The 18,101-nt window shown below is 41.5% G+C and overlaps 1 protein-coding gene across 1 annotated transcript; it reads right to left on the reverse strand.

Moving 5' to 3' along the window:
- Positions 1–1,667: 1,667 nt before the first annotated feature.
- On the reverse strand, positions 1,668–16,217 carry LOC308387134 (uncharacterized protein). Its single transcript, XM_080867032.1, has 21 exons — positions 13,440–16,217; positions 13,031–13,065; positions 12,088–12,262; positions 11,296–11,502; positions 11,083–11,193; positions 10,749–10,848; positions 9,701–9,768; positions 9,531–9,601; positions 9,357–9,439; positions 8,784–8,895; positions 8,527–8,667; positions 8,212–8,312; positions 7,863–8,028; positions 4,996–5,080; positions 4,570–4,905; positions 3,799–4,476; positions 3,298–3,602; positions 3,096–3,204; positions 2,789–2,927; positions 2,295–2,686; positions 1,668–2,062 (listed from the first exon to the last, which is right to left on the reverse strand). The coding sequence occupies exons 3-20, from the start codon at positions 12,251–12,253 to the stop codon at positions 2,515–2,517; spliced, it is 3,150 nt and encodes a 1,049-aa protein (XP_080723158.1). The 5' UTR covers positions 12,254–12,262; positions 13,031–13,065; positions 13,440–16,217; the 3' UTR covers positions 1,668–2,062; positions 2,295–2,514.
- Between the last annotated feature and the right edge of the window lie 1,884 nt (positions 16,218–18,101).

Consider the following 18,101-nt stretch of genomic DNA (forward strand, 5'->3'; position numbering starts at 1 on the left):
TGCCATAGCCCTGACACTACACACTGCCCTGTCACACCTGGAGAAGAGAGACACGTATGTGAGGATGCTGTTTGTAGATTACAGCTCAGCATTCAATACCATCGTTCCCTCGAAGCTGGACAGGAAACTGCAGGATCTAGGACTGAGCAGCTCCCTCTGCAGCTGGATCCTTAGCTTCCTGTCTGACAGACGCCAGGTGGTCAGACTGGGCAGCATCACCTCATCCCCCATCACACTGAACACTGGTGCTCCACAGGGGTGTGTACTGAGCCCTCTCCTGTACTCACTCTACACCTACGACTGCACAGCCACTAACAGCTCCAACATCATTGTGAAGTTTGCGGACGACACTACAGTGGTGGGTCTTATCACCAACGGTGATGAGACGGCTTACAGGGAGGAGGTCAGCGCCCTGACCCACTGGTGTCAAGACAACCATCTCACCCTCAACGTCGCAAAGACAAAGGAGTTGATAGTGGACTTCCGGAGGTGCAGAGAAGTACACACCCCCATCACCATCAACGGCGCTGCTGTGGAGAGAGTGAGCAGCTTCCGGTTCCTTGGAGTACATCTGGCTGAGGATCTTACGTGGTCAGTACACACAAACAAAACAGTGAAGAAGGCGCAGCAGCGCCTCTTCTTTCTCAGGAGACTGAAAAGATTCGGCATGAGCCCCCGGATCCTCAGGACCTTCTATCACTGTGCCATTGAGAGCATCCTCACTGGATGCATCACCACCTGGTATGGCAACAGCACCGCCTACAACTGCAAAGCTCTCCAGCGAGTAGTGCGGTGCTCTGAACGGATAATTGGAGGTGAGCTTCCCTCCCTCCAAGACATCTACAGGAAGCGCTGCCTGAGGAAAGCGGGGAGGATCATCAAGGACTCCAGTCACCCCAGCCATAAACTGTTCAGACTGCTTCCATCAGGAAGGAGGCTCTGCAGCATCCGGTCCCGTACCAGCAGACTGAGAGACAGCTTCTTCCACCAGGCCATCAGACTGCTGAACACGTCATAGACACCTCAGCTTCACTACTGGAACTTCAACATTATGCACTCCACACTGTATATAAATGCCACTTGTTTTGCACATATTCAACTCTGTATATTTTATATATTTTATTATTATTATTATTATTATTATTTTTTTTTTACTATTTAATTTGTAAAAATGTGTATACACACACACACACACACACACACACACGCTAGAAAAAATATTAGAGCCCAACCTGATTCCCTCACTGTGAGAGTCACAGCATCCTGTCAGTGTATGTACTCCCTGATTAATATGGCAAGGAATGACTTATTTGAATGCCGCTTTTTTCACATCTCTGTAGGTCAGTCTTTTTTAGCTACACCACAGAACTCTCAAATGTGCATTTATCTTGTACACAAAACCCTCACAGCTATACCATACCATCGACAGTCAGCTGTGGACACTCTCTTTCAGCATTTGGTTGCTGTGCACTACGTTTCATTTTGGAGTCATGAGGGACATGTCTCTATTTCTATGTCCAGGACCAAAATATGTTGGTTGTAACAAGCGGTTATTTGAGTTACTGTTGCCTAATAAAATGGGTGGTAAGTGTATAAAATTATCTAAAAAGACTGAATGTCAAATGCTATCCAAGTTACAGGTGCCTGAACACTCTTGGGACAATGCATTACAAAAACATTCTTTAATAAAACACTGAAACCACAACAGCTTCTGCTCCACGGTGAATAACTTCTTACAAAAATTGTGAACATGCTTCACTTCATTTTTCTGTACAGTTCCATCTGATACACATGGTACAGTATCAAAAGGGTTTGGAAAGGTGAAACAAATTCTTCTATGTAGTTTATTTAAAAAAGAACTTTTGCTGCGTAGATGCATCTAGTCTTGTTGTTCTAACAGCATAACAATTATACATAAAGGTTGAGCAGGTGTGCTCTTTAGCTCTGCTCCAGATTCATCATTTTCTGAAAGCCTTTACATATCCTCCACACTCCATTTATAGGCCGCTTCCTGCACAGCCTTTTTATCCTCTGGTAGCGTTTCTGTTCAAAACCATTTGACCTGCAAGACACAAATAAAATAACCCTATTAATTATGATACGACAAGCTAAAAGGCCAAAGACAATCCATTCAATTAGGCGCAAATTTAATATAGACGTGGAAAAAAATGATCACAATTTCTTTACCATTAATGTGCAAAATGACAAACTGATGTGTGTATTAAAAACATTCAATATTAAACTACAGTTCTGTCCTCAACAGTTTTCCTCTGTCACCGATGCACAAACTCTACCTGTCAACTCCGTCCCAGCCCCCGGTGGAATATTGAACCGGTTTGGAGGTGGAGCAGGGCCTTTATATCGAGGTTTCTCTACAAAAATCAAAACAAACATACAAATAAATAAAAATACAAACAGTAGCAAAAGCAAAACTGCTGCTATTTAAAAGCTTCTTACAAGGATTGACCTGGTGAAATAAAATAAAGTCATAAATAAAATAAAACATATGTAATGTTAAACATCTTGTGTTTTTGTGCCACGGTCCTTTTTACGCCTGAGCATTGCAGCCATAGGATCGCCTTCTCTTTCCTGTTCTCTCAACATGCGGTCAAGATCCTCAAGTGGCTTAAGGGCTTCGCGCAGCGCTTCCTTAAGTTTCTGGTGATGCATCTGGATCTGTGCCAACCTATACATACATTTTAACATAAACCATTGAACCACTTTTATAATTTTTTATGTGGATATAATCACATAAACTGTGATATTTGAAATGATCATGCACATTTACCCTTTTCCCCACTGAGCGTATTTCTTGTCTGTTGCCGCTTTTTCACCAGCTTTCTTTTTCTGTTCATTTCTCTCTGAATCCAGATCCCTCCTTTTGCCACTTTTGTCTCTGAAAATCGTCTGAGCGTTACGCGATTCATCTGGTCAAAGGGGATGAATGGGTAAGTATGTAGAAACTTCATTATTTAATTTTAGGACTAAATAAAATACGACAATATAGATGATAAGCTGAAATGAGATGCAAAGCTGTATGAAGCTCTTCAATCAATGGGTGTAAAAAAATCTTAAGAGAGAAAAGTTGATGAAACCTTCAAGTGGCTGATTGTGTTTTTCTCTGCGTCTGTTCTCCTTTTGCTCTTTCCTTAGAATGTCCACAGAAACCAGGCCTGCCTTTCCACCAGATAGCATCCTTTGGCCCTGGTTATAAAAAAAAAAAAGACAATTGAAAAATATAACATTTGAGTGAAATCAGATTTGACATTAATCTTTGTTCCAACACAGTCTGCTTACCTGTGACTGGCCTGGCCTACGAGGTGGTGACAAATCTCCATCCGAGTCCCTTCCACTCGGTGGCTGCCCCCTGGGTGGAGACTGGTCAGAGTCTGAGCCCCGTTTAGTTTTTGAGGGCCTCCTTGGGGGAGATTGGTCGGAGTCTGAGGCGTTTCCCTTCAGGGGCCTTTTCCTCGGGGGAGACGGATCCGAGTCTGAATCATGTCTATTCTGACCCTTCTTAGCCACCGCTGACCGATGAGGATCCGGTGAGCGTTTTTTACTTAACAAGGATGAGCTGAGCTTGCTTTTGTTGGAGGCTGAATCTGACAAAGACACAGTTAATTTGTTAATTTTCATTTTGTAATGCCTTTTGAACAAAAATTAAAGATTTATTATTAGATCAAGCTATGTCTTTAAAATAAATTTCAATTCAAAACTCATGTTAAATGGGTCTCTGCTTTTTACTTTTATTCATATGCCACACCAGATTCCACTTTACAATTTAAATGGATCACTCACCTTTACTTTGCATTTTTTCTGACTTTCCTGAACACTGTCTTGGTGGTGACAAGTCTGGGGAGTCATGGCGTCTTCTCCTGGGAGGAGAGACATCTGGAGAGTCGTGACGTCTTCTCTTGGGAGGAGAGACATCTGGAGAGTCATGACGTCTTCTCCTGGGAGGAGAGACATCAGGAGAGTCGTGACGTCTTCTCTTGGGAGGAGAGACATCTGGAGAGTTGTGATGTCTAGTCCTGGGAGGAGAGACATCTGGAGAGTCATGACGTCTTCTCCTGGGAGGAGAGACATCTGGAGAGTCGTGAGGTCTAGTCCTGTGAGGAGAGACATCAGGAGAGTCGTGACGTCTTCTCCTGGGAGGAGAGACATCTGGAGAGTCGTGACGTCTTCTCCTGGGAGGAGAGACATCTGGAGAGTCGTGAGGTCTAGTCCTGTGAGGAGAGACATCTGGAGAGTCATGACGTCTTCTCTTGGGAGGAGAGACAACAGGAGAGTCGTGACGTCTTCTCTTGGGAGGAGAGACATCTGGAGAGTCATGAGGTCTAGTCCTGGGAGGAGAGACATCAGGAGAGTCGTGACGTCTTGTCCTGGGAGGAGAGACATCTGGAGAGTCATGACGTCTTCTCCTGGGAGGAGAGACATCTGGAGAGTCGTGAGGTCTAGTCCTGGGAGGAGAGACATCTGGAGAGTCATGACGTCTTCTCCTGGGAGGAGAGACATCTGGAGAGTCGTGAGGTCTAGTCCTGGGAGGAGAGACATCTGGAGAGTCGTGGCGTCTTCTCTTGGGAGGAGAGACATCTGGAGAGTCATGAGGTCTAGTCCTGGGAGGAGAGACATCTGGAGAGTCATGACGTCTTCTCCTGGGAGGAGAGACATCTGGAGAGTCGTGAGGTCTAGTCCTGTGAGGAGAGACATCCGGAGAGTACTTCCGACTTCTCTTTGGTGGAGAGATGTCTGGAGAGTCATGCCGGGTCTTTTTGACAGGAGAATCCTGTCCTCTTCTCTTTGAAGACAACTCGGGTGAGTCATGTCGACCTCTGCTTAATGAGCCAGCCTCTGTATTTTGATGTTCTTTTCCATTTCCTTCCTCTGTGTCATCATTTTGATCCACTTTTAGGAGAGGAAGTAAAACTATAGTAAACAACAGTCTTAACTTAATATTGCACAAATCCCCCCCTACTTCTGTGACTTCTTATTTACCTCCAATTGCTTTCCATCTGTTGCTGGTCCTAAAAACTTCCATCTGTTTCACTTCCTCAGGTCGATCATCAATCACCTCAGCAATCTGAACAGTTAACAAGAGATTAAGTTTTAAAACAGAACTTGTTGACATAACAAAATTACCCAAACTACAAGCATACCCATTTAATACAATAGATTAGATTTCAGCATTAAGTAAATGGCCTGTATTTGTATAGCGCTTTACTTAGTCCCTAAGGACCCCAAAGCACTTTACACGTTCAGTCATCCACCCATTCACACACACTGGTGATGGCAAGCTAAATTGTAGCCACAGCCGCCCTGAGGCGCACTGACAGAGGCGAGGCTGCCGGTGTTCCAGATCTACTGGCGTTTAGATCTACTGGCGTTTAGATCAACTGGCGTTAGTCGAACAGATGTGTGGCAGACTTCCGTTTCAGGAGCTGCTACCTACAGACTAGCAAAAAAACGCCAAATGTGTCATCTGTGACACTTGTGAGGTTATCTCAAACACACTCCGTCAGTCTTGATGCTGTTGAACAACAAAATGTTTAAAAATGTGGCGAGTTTACCTAGGGTTATCCTCATGCGCGACGCGATCGCGAAAACAGCAAACAATTAACACCATGCCGATGTTGTTCACAGGACAACAAGAGTAAACGATCGGGAGACTCTTGTTGTCGTTATCGTTCCCCTCACACGGTTTGTTTCTCCGAATTCAGCGTTTTTGCTTCACAACTAAAGCGAGCAGTTTACTTTGTGTGCACTAACATGGACTCGAGTCAACCAGTGCCACCACTGGCCAAGTGCCACAGCCTACAGCCAGATCAACTTGTGACACACATCTGCAGCACGTCTGAATTCGTTTCATGCACAATACATTTGTACCTTTCAATTGTGTCTGTTTGTGCGTCATGCAAATAAACCTTTGAAATGAATGAAATGACACTAATATTTCACTAGTTTTGTAACATCACATGTCGTTACCGTAGTCTGTGTCTTTTCTCTGCGAACAAACATTTTAGAGTTGGTTGTTATATACAGTCTGTATAAGTGTGGTTAATCTAATAAACATTTGTAAGGAGATGGCAGTTACTGTGAATGTACAGCAGTTACACAGTGATTAGTAATAAACAGTAAATGGCCTGTATTTATATAGCGCTTTACTAGTCCCTAAGGACCCCAAAGCGCTTTACATATCCAGTCATCCACCCATTCACGCACACATTCACACACTGGTGATGGCAAGCTACATTGTAGCCACAGCCACCCTGGGGCACACTGACAGAGGCGAGGCTGCCGGACACTGGCGCCACCGGGCCCTCTGACCACCACCAGTAGGCAACGGGTGAGGTGTCTTGCCCAAGGACACAACGACCGAGACTGTCCAAGCCGGGGCTCGAACCGGCAACCTTCCGATTACAAGGCGAACTCCCAACTCTTGAGCCACGATCGCCCCAGTCAAACAGTCAGACAATGACCCTGACTTTCTCATTCAGTCTTGTAGATTGAATGCACCTTCTGTGGAAAATGGTACCACACAGTGTGTGTGGACTTCCCCTGTGCAGAAGGCGACTACAAATGTTGTGGGTGCTAAATAAACAGAAAAAAGTGATCCCTGTTGTCTTTGCTTACTGATTGTTTTCAGTGTTGACAAGCCACATTGCTGCCATTGCATCTTTCAACATGTTTGTGGGTAGATTTGGATGTACCAGGGGTAAGTGCAGCCACTCAGCCTCTACTCAATGTCATCATAGCAAGTTAATCTAGTAGTAGGCTATGGTAGGCTTGGTACTTGGCCACAGGTGGCAGCAGTGGACTGACCTCCATTTGAAACTGCTCCAGCTGCTGTGTGATAGTGGATCTGCTACAAATTGAAGATCATATGGAAGTTTTGGAAATTAACCCTTGTATTATGTTGAAAAACAAAAAAGTGACATTGATTTTGTTGCGGGTCATTTTGACCCATACTGTGTAAATCCACTCAGAATTGTCAAGAAACTGCAATAAAACAATAGCACCTTTATTTTCCATCAGATAAACATGTAGAACACAGACATACAACAGTGACTTTCCATAACTATTTTAGGAACAATTTGGTTTTTTGTTCTTACAAACACGTATTTTGAACTTGCCCAACGTTCTCAGTTTTTCAATGCTCAACATTTTCGATTTTGTCCACATGATGGACAGAATGTAACTGTGTGCTTTCTGCAGATGTACTTCTTGTATTTCTCACAAAAAGTGCTTGTTTTCAAACAGGAATCTTCCTAACTAAGATTTAAAACAAAAGATTTCTACGTCTCCTCCAGTCTCACAAACAGAACCAATCGACACACCTGAGTCACTGACTTTCTTATATCCACTCACTCTCACTGGCTCTGTTTATTACTAATCACTGTGTAACTGCTGTAAATTCACAGTAACTGCCATCTCCTTACAAATCTTCATTGGATTAACCACACTTATACAGACTGTATATAACTACCAACTCTCCAGCCATGTTGATGGATTGCCTATATTGGCTGGAAATATTAATTTCCAGAGAAAGGACACAGACAGACGATGCTTACAGGATGTGATGTGACAACACTAATGAAATATTGACGTGTCATATTTGTCCAAGGCGTATTTCATTGTTATGGAAAAAGAGAATATTAAAATCATGATGACCAATTGGAGCAGTGATTTCTATGACTTTGTGTATATAATTTGGAATTTTGTACAAATGTAGGCCAATAAGGAATATATGATATCATTTCATTCTTTTCAAACAGACACAATTGAAAGGTACAAATGTATTTTGCATGAAACACTGGGTTTAACAAAAACAACAACATTATCAGTACCCTCAGGTGAGGAAGTACCTTGTTCATGTGTGGTGGCAGCTGGGGACCTATGAAGCCAACACTGTTGTGAGGCATGGTGGCGATGGTGCCTGGGCTCACCACCGGCTGGGGAGATGCCTGACCAGATATGCCAGCGTTATGGTTCAAGTGGCTGTAGTCCCCAGTTTTTCCCACATCTGTGCACCTGATGACATGGAAAAAAGAATATTAACCATGACAAAGCATCAACATTATAACATTAGGTTATAATAATACATTTTCTACAAGAAAAGTGAGAATAAACATGTCTACATTATTAAATAATGATGGGAAAAGTTCTACTGAAGGAATAAGCCTAGAATGTTTAAAAATACCGATGTTTACTCACTTGATGTAGAAGAGGACATAGGCCTGCTGGTTGAGAACAGTGCTAATGTCACTGACTGACACGGACGAGTCATTCATCTGAAACCACTGCTCATTGCTGGCCTGTGAGACAGAATGAGAGAGATGTGACACAGCAGATTCAGTTTCTGAATTGAATTTGAGCTAAAAAGAAGAATCTTATGGTTATATAGGGGTCTTTTTTTTCTTTCTTTCAATGCATACAAAGTAGTTTTCTGCTGAAATGTGTTGTTTATGGTGTTTGTTTGTTTGTACTACGCAACAGCAGCATTCAAACAGATTCGGGCACAGCCAGTACCTTAATATAGCAGAAATAGTGTCCAGTATGACAACTCAATCCAGAGTGAACCAGCACAGCATACAGCCTGTAGAGCTGGGGCTCCCCGTGGGACTGCGACATGAAGGGCCGCAGATCCAGATGCTCCAAATACTTCACATCCTGATGACCACCAAACAAAAAAATTCAAACATTACATGCAAATATCCTGTTTTATAATAAAACAAAGCATCTGTCATGTATCTTTATGACTTAAGCAGACACTATTGGCCATTTGCCTTTGTGATTTTGCCTCCACTGAAGTCTGCAAAGCGTTTGAGTGAGATGGTGAGCACATTGGCGCTGCGATGGATTGTAAATCTTTTTGAGGCCGTTACCATTTTGTTGCACCTGAAGGAAACAAACATTCAGCTTGTTGACAAAAATCACACCTAAACACTAAAACTCATCATGGTTTGGCATCTCTTTGCACATATTCAACTCTGTATATTTTATATATTTTATTATTATTATTATTATTATTATTTTATTTTATTTTTTTACTATTTAATTTGTAAAAATGTGTATACACACACACACACACACACACACACACACACACACGTAGGAAAATATTTAGTATACACATCCAGAAATGCATACACTATTATATATTGTACATATATTTATTAGTTTCAGGTTGGCCATTCTTGTATTTTGCTCGTTTGTGTTGTTGTGTTTGCACATCTCTGTTGCTTGTGGGGCTCGCACACAAGAATTTCACTCGCATGTGCTGTGCCAGTGTGCCTGCACATGTGATGTGACAATAAAAAGTGATTTGATTTGATTTGATTTGATTTGATTTGACTTACTTGGTGCATTTATAAGCATTTTCGCCACCCAGCTGTTCTGGCTTGACAAACTGCTCCAGAGCTTTGGAGACATTTGGAGCAGTCTATATGAACAGAGAGAGAGAGGAAAAACCTCACACTCCATAATGCAGAGAATACATAGTAGCAACGTCACTTTGAATGTTGTCCAATTACCTTAATTTCCAGAGTGATATCCAGAAAAGGGTCAAATGTATCTGAGACAGCTTTGCAGTTTAAACATTTAACTGAAACAGAAATCAGTGCTATGAGTATCACACAAGCTGTAAGACATAAAAAGACAAATAAAAGAAAAATAAATCAAACCTTAAAAAACAGTGACTTACCTCTGGATCTTAGGTACCCGCCAAACACTTGATGGATGAAAGAGGTTGCCTGCGTTTGCCTGTCCAATCTATAATAAAAAGATAAAGCACAAAAGTTAACTAATAAGGACAGTGCAACAGTTAACTGACTGACCATTTATTTTTTAGCATTTTGGAACCAGACAATCACTTTACAGTATTCAAGTAGCAGAAAAGACAATAGGAGGAATTGGAGCACGATTAATTACTTAAGAGGCCATCTGCTGCTACACGGGAAGAATTGATTTGATGAGAATTGACACTTTAGGTTCTTAAAAAAATAAATGAATTAATAAATTATTTTTAGGAGTCTAACAAGAAGCACAACACTCAGCCCAGTGCATCTGTTAAACGTGTAGTTTTGGTTAAATGTGCACATAGACTTCGAAGCTCTATAGTAACACATAGAAAAACCTGGATTTTCTGAATTTTGCTGCTGCAATAATAGCACTAATGCCATTAGGGTGAATAAGAGATGACCTGAGGGGTTGAGTGCTCCTGCTCACACTGCTTACCCTGTTGCCTCAGAAGAAATCTATACTAGACACTAAGTCTGGCAGCTCTCTGCCATAATCCCAGACACCTGTTTTACTACACGTTTAAGCCGCTTCTGATCTTTTCAAGCCCTGTTACCAAAACAAGCTACCACACCCAGTGTAAGAATACTTTCTGTGTTGGAGCAGTCAAGTTCATTAAAAAACTTGATATAATAATGAGGTATTATATCAAGTGGCTTGCCTAGTATGTAAACTGAGGTGTCAGTCAGGCAAGAGACTGAGGAATCTGCATTTCTGAAAAATACTCTCAGCAATTGAAGCATTAATAGTTAAAAGGAACTAGTATAAACTGCACTTCCTGAAAAACAGGATAAAGGATTTATTTCATATTCTCCTACTGTCACGGTGTTACCTCTACGTAGCTAATTATGGATCTTACTACATAATAAAAAGCAAACACTGTCAAGCCCAAGTAAAAATATTTTTGTGTGTTTAACTTGTTTAGAATGCATGCAATGTAAAATGACACTCACTTGGTTCCAGGTAAGCAGGACCTTTGCATAGCATCCACTGTGCACCGCAGGAATTCATGAGCATCTTCCTGGCTTCCATAGCAGAAGTGGTTTGCAATCCCTGTGTGAGGGGAACGAGGAAAAACAGAACCAAAAAACAAAGCAGGAGGTGAATTATTGTAAAGGATACCACAGTTAAATGCAAGTTTACACTTATTTAAAAACAGAATTCAAAATCCCTCCAGATTATTTCCCTCCAAAATTACAAAAGGTAAACAGTCACACAGCGCCTCCTATCATTAAAATATAGGTAAACACTTTGCACAGAGCACAGCAACAACAGTCATCCACTTACACCCAAGCTCATTGAGTACACCAATGGGCTTAATGACATTCCCAGAGTTGGTAAAAACCTGAATGATGTGGTTTTGCATGGTACACATCATACAGAACCCTGGCTCATGACCTGCAGCAGAGACAGAGACAAAATACTGAGTGAGTAAGGAGTGATACAATGTGAGAATCAGCGCAGGACTGCGTAACACCACTGTTGGTGAAATAAACTTACATGTTTTGGAGTGCTCCCGCGTCAGCATGTAGTTTGCTAAAGGAGGGGTGTAGCTGAGACACTGCAGGGCTGAGTTGAGGAAGCAGGTGTTCCCCATGTTCTGGAGGCCTGCACCAATGAGGTGAACCTGGGCCCAATTTAGGCTGAGCCGATCTGGTGAGAACAGCACCTTCTGGGGCAAGTCAATTCCATCGCCACTGCTGATCACTGACACACAGAGCCACAATTATTACTAAAAATCTGTTTCAATACATTTTAAAAAGGAGATAATTTAATGCCACCTTACTTATACAACCACACACTGGCACATGGCAAAGTCATGTCAGGACATCACAGTAATAGCTACAACTATTAACAGTTATATAATGTGATTCTGGCCACTGTGAAAAACTCCTAAACAGCCTCAGGAAGAAAGATAGGACAATTTGCCTTCTCCTTTGTTTCTGCTAAACAAGTTGGGCTGCCGGTCTTTATATAAAAACAGCAATTGCATCACGAGCTGAAGTGACTGATCATGCAAAGCTGGATGCATTACATAACTGGATGAATGAACGGAGAAGGGAAGCAGCAACACAACACCCACAAAAGCAGTTGTCAAACTTGTGTGAAAGCAGAAGCAAAAAGATTAGCTGTACGTTACTAAAACCAATTCTGACAAATATGGGTAAATAATGGCTAAAAAGTGTGGTTCCATATTTGCTAAAACTGGTTGGAAAACTATTCTGTCTGACAATAAAAATCTTCAAACAGCTTAAAAAGACATTTTGAAAAAAAGCCAGGCTTTGCTCTGACCTTGGTCCTTGGGCTGGTCCTCAGAGGAGGGTGTACTCTGAGGACCAGCCCCTTGGTCCTTGGGCTGGTCCTCAGAGGAGGGTGTACTGTTGTACACAGCAGCTCCAGGTCCGAGTCCGGCTGACTCGTGGTCAGACTTTTCTGAAGATCTGTCAACTATGGTCATTGTTCATAGCTGCATTAGGAACATAGACACATACGTTTATGAACTGAAAACAAAACAAAAAAAACAACAACAACTCATTGTTATTTTGGAAAAAGGGAAAGGGAAAGAAAACTTAAATACTACATCAATCCTACACTGGTTAGGTAGCAGTACAGTGAGTTTGGACAACAACAACTAAATACAAAAGCCACATTAACAGATTATACCCAATTTCGCTGTGCAAAAAACTGCACAATGACAATAAAAAGCTCTAAGTCTCTTATAGCTTATAGTTAAATAACGCTATATTAAACACTGCCCTCATACCATCGCCTAAACTTTCAGCAAACAAGTATCAGAAATTGTGTTAGATTGGATGATTTGTTTACATTCAAAAACAGACTAGCATAAGTGAGAGCCAAATATTAGTTTTTGACCGTTTGTTTTTATTTGAATCATCTTGTCAGATTCCTTTTAAATAACAAACACCAGTAGACAAGAGTAACTTTCGACATCTAATTTAACTCTGTCCAACTAACAAACTTAAAATATCGACAAAAATTAGTGTTTAGAAAACTCAAGAGGGGAAATGCCAGATAACCCACTCGACCGAGGAAATTTCCAAGTCGGAAGCACGTTTACAACAGAAGCAGCTGTTCCCTCCCACCTGCTCTTACAGAGTGGCTCACATTGGCTAAATGACGGCTGCTAGGCCTTTAACACGCAGCGTCGCAAAACCTCAAGAAAACACACAAAAAACCCTGATCATATCAGACGGAGAGCAAGTTGAGAGCTTACCAGTCTTGTCCAAATCCGAGATGGAATGACGCGCACTTAAAGAAGATGCAAAAACCATGGAAACCACATAAACATATTTGTACATTAACATAAAGCTGTTGTACACACACACACACACACACATATGAAGAGAGAGAGAGAGTATGCATAGTATGCAAACGGCTACCAAACAGCCATCATAATTCGTCATACAATGAGAACAGAACAAATCAACAATTGACAATGACTAATTAATATTAAAATCTGTAATATAATATATTGTTTGGAGTTTAGTCCGTTACTGTTACTATTTTTACCATTTCTTCTTGGAGCAACTGTAATCCACATAATTTCCTTAGGGATTAATAAAGTATTTTGATTCTGATTGTTTCAGGATGACCTGCCATTATCCAATGACACATCTGCTTACCTGTATCTTTTGCTCGTTTCTCCTCCTCTTCTTTTCTCTTTTTTCTAAACTGAGGACCTGATGGCTTTGAACTTTTCTTGTCCATCTTCCATTGGTTTTAATTTTGTACTGCAGTATGAACACCCATCCCTCAACCCAAGGATCACCACAACATGATCTAACACACCTTTCACAGATTCACTTTGTCTAGGGTGCATTTCTGAGATTTCACACAACCCAGGATTCAAATCATGAATACATAATGGGCTTGGATTTACATCATTATGAATGAAATGCGCTCTATTTGGAAGCAGCCGCCCCCTCCTCCCCTTTCGGTTGTGTGTGAGACTTTAAATCATCAAACTGTAAATTTTAAATTGTTATTGATCCCTTTATCCCTAGTCCTAAAGTGTATATTTATTTTCTTACTCTTCTTATATATATTGTTTGTTTACTTGCACTGATGTAACTGGAGCTTAGTCGTCTCCTTGTTCAGTCTGACGTCACTAGCCGTGTCTGGACCTAAACTCTGCTGCAGGTCCATATATCAAACGATAACTATGGCATTACTAAGCGTTGAAAAACTGTCTAAAGTCTTTCATCTTTAATAAAATGATCAGCGTTCTGCTCTACCAGGTGTAACAATTGAGTTTAACATCCAGGCATCCATGAAAACGGAATTTATGACATTTAACGGAGTTAGAAGTTAGCAGGGAGTTAGCTCGCTAGCTTCTATCTAAATACAATATAGCATGTCCTGACTGCCGGGTTTTGGAAACAAATGAAAACGTACAGCTCTGCTATCACTTCCAACATAAATGAAGACAGAAAGCTAAACAGCAGTGACGTTTGTAGGGTTACTGAAGTTGGGCTAGCTGGTATATAATGATGTGCTATGTGACCGCTAGCAACACAGCTATGTTAGCATAATATAAACAAGCTAACTTTTTTCCCACTCGATAAAAGTTAACGTGAGTGTTCTCGGTGGTCAGGAACAAATGTAATCGCATGGCAGGATGCTGTAAAAGGACCAAACTTCAGCCAGGAGAACAACTGAGATAATCCATCCACAATACGAGGTTAGTCATTCATATACTGCTGCATGGGCTGGGCTGCAGTTACATTCTAAGGTTTTAAAAACTGAGCTTAAATAAATGATTAGCGGTAATAAAAGCCGAGGGAGGTCAACAGTGATCACTGACTGTTTTAGGAGCTTTTTGAGATTAAATAGAAGAAAATACAAAACATTAAACATGTTAACAACACAAAAGCCATATTAAACGCAGATAGGGTTGCCAACTCCCTGAAAAATAAATAAGGGACACCTCGTGGCCAGGGCCGGGCGACCCAGTTGTCTTCACCCTTCCCAGTGTGGTGAATTTTCTAGCTCTTTTTTTGTGTGTGAAATTATTTTTTTAACCATTTGACTTGAAGTTGATTTAAGTAGATGCATATTCTATTCTTTGTGATATGAACACATGTGAAACAAATGATCATTTAGCCATTTATTTTTAGCTCAAAATGACAACATTAACACAGTAAAACAGGTCTCTTTCTTAAACAGAAGCCTGTCATGCTTAACTTTTGAGAATATAAGTAAATCTTTCTTTAAAAGCACTCTGTCCTGCTTAACTTAAAATAATAGAAAACAATAGAAAGAAAAATATTCTTGTAACAGTGCACATTTAGTGCATTTAGTACAATTGGCTTCAGTTGAGGTATTATTTCAGCTTTTCTAATGCTAATCAGCTGCTCCTGTTTGTAAACCCGCTTGTTCCCATGATTACGCATCATAACTCATCATCATTATTCATCTATGTATTACTTTTATGTATTAGTCATCAATTTGTTGTAATCATCTATCCTTGCAGTTGTTTATTACACAAAATAAATTATATTATCACACTTCTGGCCACATAGCGCTGATATTCACTGCACATGCCCATATTAACTTTTTCCAGCCAGGTGTTTTCCTTTTCCCATTCTTCCCTTTCTCTGAGGGGAACAAACATTGCTGCTCTAATGCTGGGCTCACACTGTGCGATTTTTGGCCCATTTTGAGCCGATTTTTGAGTGATCGGACCGATTTTGGCCTTCATCGTGCGTCGTGTAGTATACGTGGGGTAACGAGAAGTGATTAACACCTCACGACCAGCTCCCGATCATCAATCGCTCGTGAGGTTCTCACCACAGCCGCTCACACTGCTCACGCGCAAACGTAAACGTTGGTGAAAAAGACGGCGCAGCACGGCTGTGCAGCGTGTGATCTGGACACAAGCGATGGAGGCACAACTTGTAGAACTTTGGAAAGCTCATCCGAGCCTTTTCGATGTGGCATCACAAAATTATCACAACCACAACAACCGTGAAAATAGTTGGATTTACACTGCTGCTCAATCACAGCTGCCTGATCAATGTTTTTCATTAGCAATTTAGCAAAGTTGATGGTAGTGGTGTGTCTGTGTGAGTGAAAGACAGAGAGAGCGAGCGACAGATTTTCTGTTATAACCTTCATGTTATGGAGGCACAGTGTGAGCACTCAGGTCCCATCAGAGCATCGGGCGGTATAGTGTGAGACTCTGCATCGTGACCTACGAACTTCTAACCCCTGCGAGTCAATCGTGCAGTTTGAGCAGGAGCTGAATAACGTGACTGAAAAAAATCGCACAGTGTTTGCCCAGCTTTAGGTGTACTGTCATCCGAGACTTGCACCGCAGAGTCGGCGTTTGTTCCCCTGTTGGCCATGCTTCTTGTTGTGGTCATCTGTTGTCTTCCGGTATTTTCTCCGCAAGCGACCTTTCCTCGACCAATGAAATGAGCGGTAATCTGAATTGTCATACTCGAATTGTCATAAGTGTGCTGTCAGCTCATTGGTCACAAAGCAGGAGAGGGGCTGGGAATTATGTTTTCAAACAAAGTGTTAATTCCATAAACATTTATAGACTACTTTTGATTCTCACTGTATTACGGGACAAAGTGCGTCCCTTATTAGCTCAATACGGGACGTGTACTTTTGTTTCGAAATACGGGACGATTCCGTATTTTAAGGGACGGTTGGCAACCCTAAACGCAGACTACTTTAGGCCCGGAAGTAGGATTTGTCACGTCATCACTTAACCATCGGATAGCATGTGAAATAGATGACACTTTCAACAGTTATGTCCAGATTAAGGGGGACTACAGAAGTGTGTATACTAAAAAAAAAGAGAGAGAAAGAAATTTAAATAAATACAGCATATTTGTGCTTCACAGTCAATTCAATTTTATTGATATACCGCCAGATCACAAGAACAACCTCCTCAAGGTGCTTTATACTGTAAGGTAAGAACCCTACAATAACACATAGAAAACCCCAACAATTAGCACTTGGCGACAGTGGGAAGGAAAAGCTCTCCTTTTACAGGAAGAAACCTCCAGCAGAACCAAGTTCACGGAGGGGCAGCCACTTGAACTGACCCTGTGTGTGTGTGTGAATGACTGGAGGGAGACAGGACAAAGACAGGCTGTGGGAGAGAGACAGAAAGTATTAATATTTAATGATGCAGAGTAGTGTACAAATACAAGGAGAGCGAAAAAAGATGAGTGAAGAAGAAACACTCTGTGTATCATGGAAAGCCCCCAGAACCATAAACCTATTGCAGGGTAACAAAATCTCCCGAATCCAAACTGGGAGCTGGTTCCATAGAAGAGAGGCTTGAAAGCCAAAGACTCTGCCTCCCTTTCTACTTTCAAATGCCCAAGGAACCATGAGTAAGCCAGCACTCTGAGACTGAAGTGGTCTGTTGGGGTTATATGGCGATACGGAGTGGTTGATTCTCAAGCTTTAGCTTACATATTGTGTGTGTGTTTGAGTCAGATATAGCACATTTTTAACCCATTGCTCAGTACGAGTAACATGTCCATGTCATTCTCCCTTATAGTCACTGCACTTTGTCCCACATTTATTTGGTCCTACGTTTATTTGGATCTGGTCACATTAGTTGTCATGCATTGGGGGTACTGAAATACAGTAGGACGTGTTCTCCTGGAGTCTACCACTGGGATGTTAACAGTGGATTGGTTTCTAGGTCCTGTTGGCTGCCTGGGACCTCCATAGATCAGGTGTGCTCTGGATTCTCAGTGGGCTTGTTTTGTTGGGGAAAGTAGCTTAATACCTTTGTTGAGCAGTTTTTGTGGTCTGGTTTTCATCCACTTGTAGAGGCTGCTGTTACTGGGGAGTGTAACTGCGATGGGATGCATGACTGGTCTGCAACAATGTCCAGGTGGGTTGGTAAGTGTCAAAACACCACCCAGTGCCAGCACCCAAAGTATCCCAGATGAACACTGCATTGTAACAGGCAATCAGTGTTAGTTACCCTGTAGTTATGTAGTTAATGAGGTGGCTCATCGATGTACAGTACATCTAGGCGTCTCTAGTTGTCTGTGAGGAAAACGGGGTTTAAAAAAAAGAGAAAAAAAGGGAAAAACGGCAGGGTACTTTTTAATCCTTTAACACATCAGCTGACATACTCAGTTCCTTGTAACGCTTTCACTTCACCCGGAATATACTGACAATTCGCGCTGAAATGAAACAGATTTTCAGGACTTTAATTTGAGCTGTTGTGTTATTTAAGTATTTATTCATAGGAAAATAATTTATTTAAAAATTTGCTCGAGTATTTTCTATTATTAAAATTATTGTTG

Source organism: Rhamphochromis sp. 'chilingali', assembly GCF_963969265.1.
Source record: "Rhamphochromis sp. 'chilingali' genome assembly, chromosome: 19".
NCBI lineage: Eukaryota > Metazoa > Chordata > Actinopteri > Cichliformes > Cichlidae > Rhamphochromis > Rhamphochromis sp. 'chilingali'.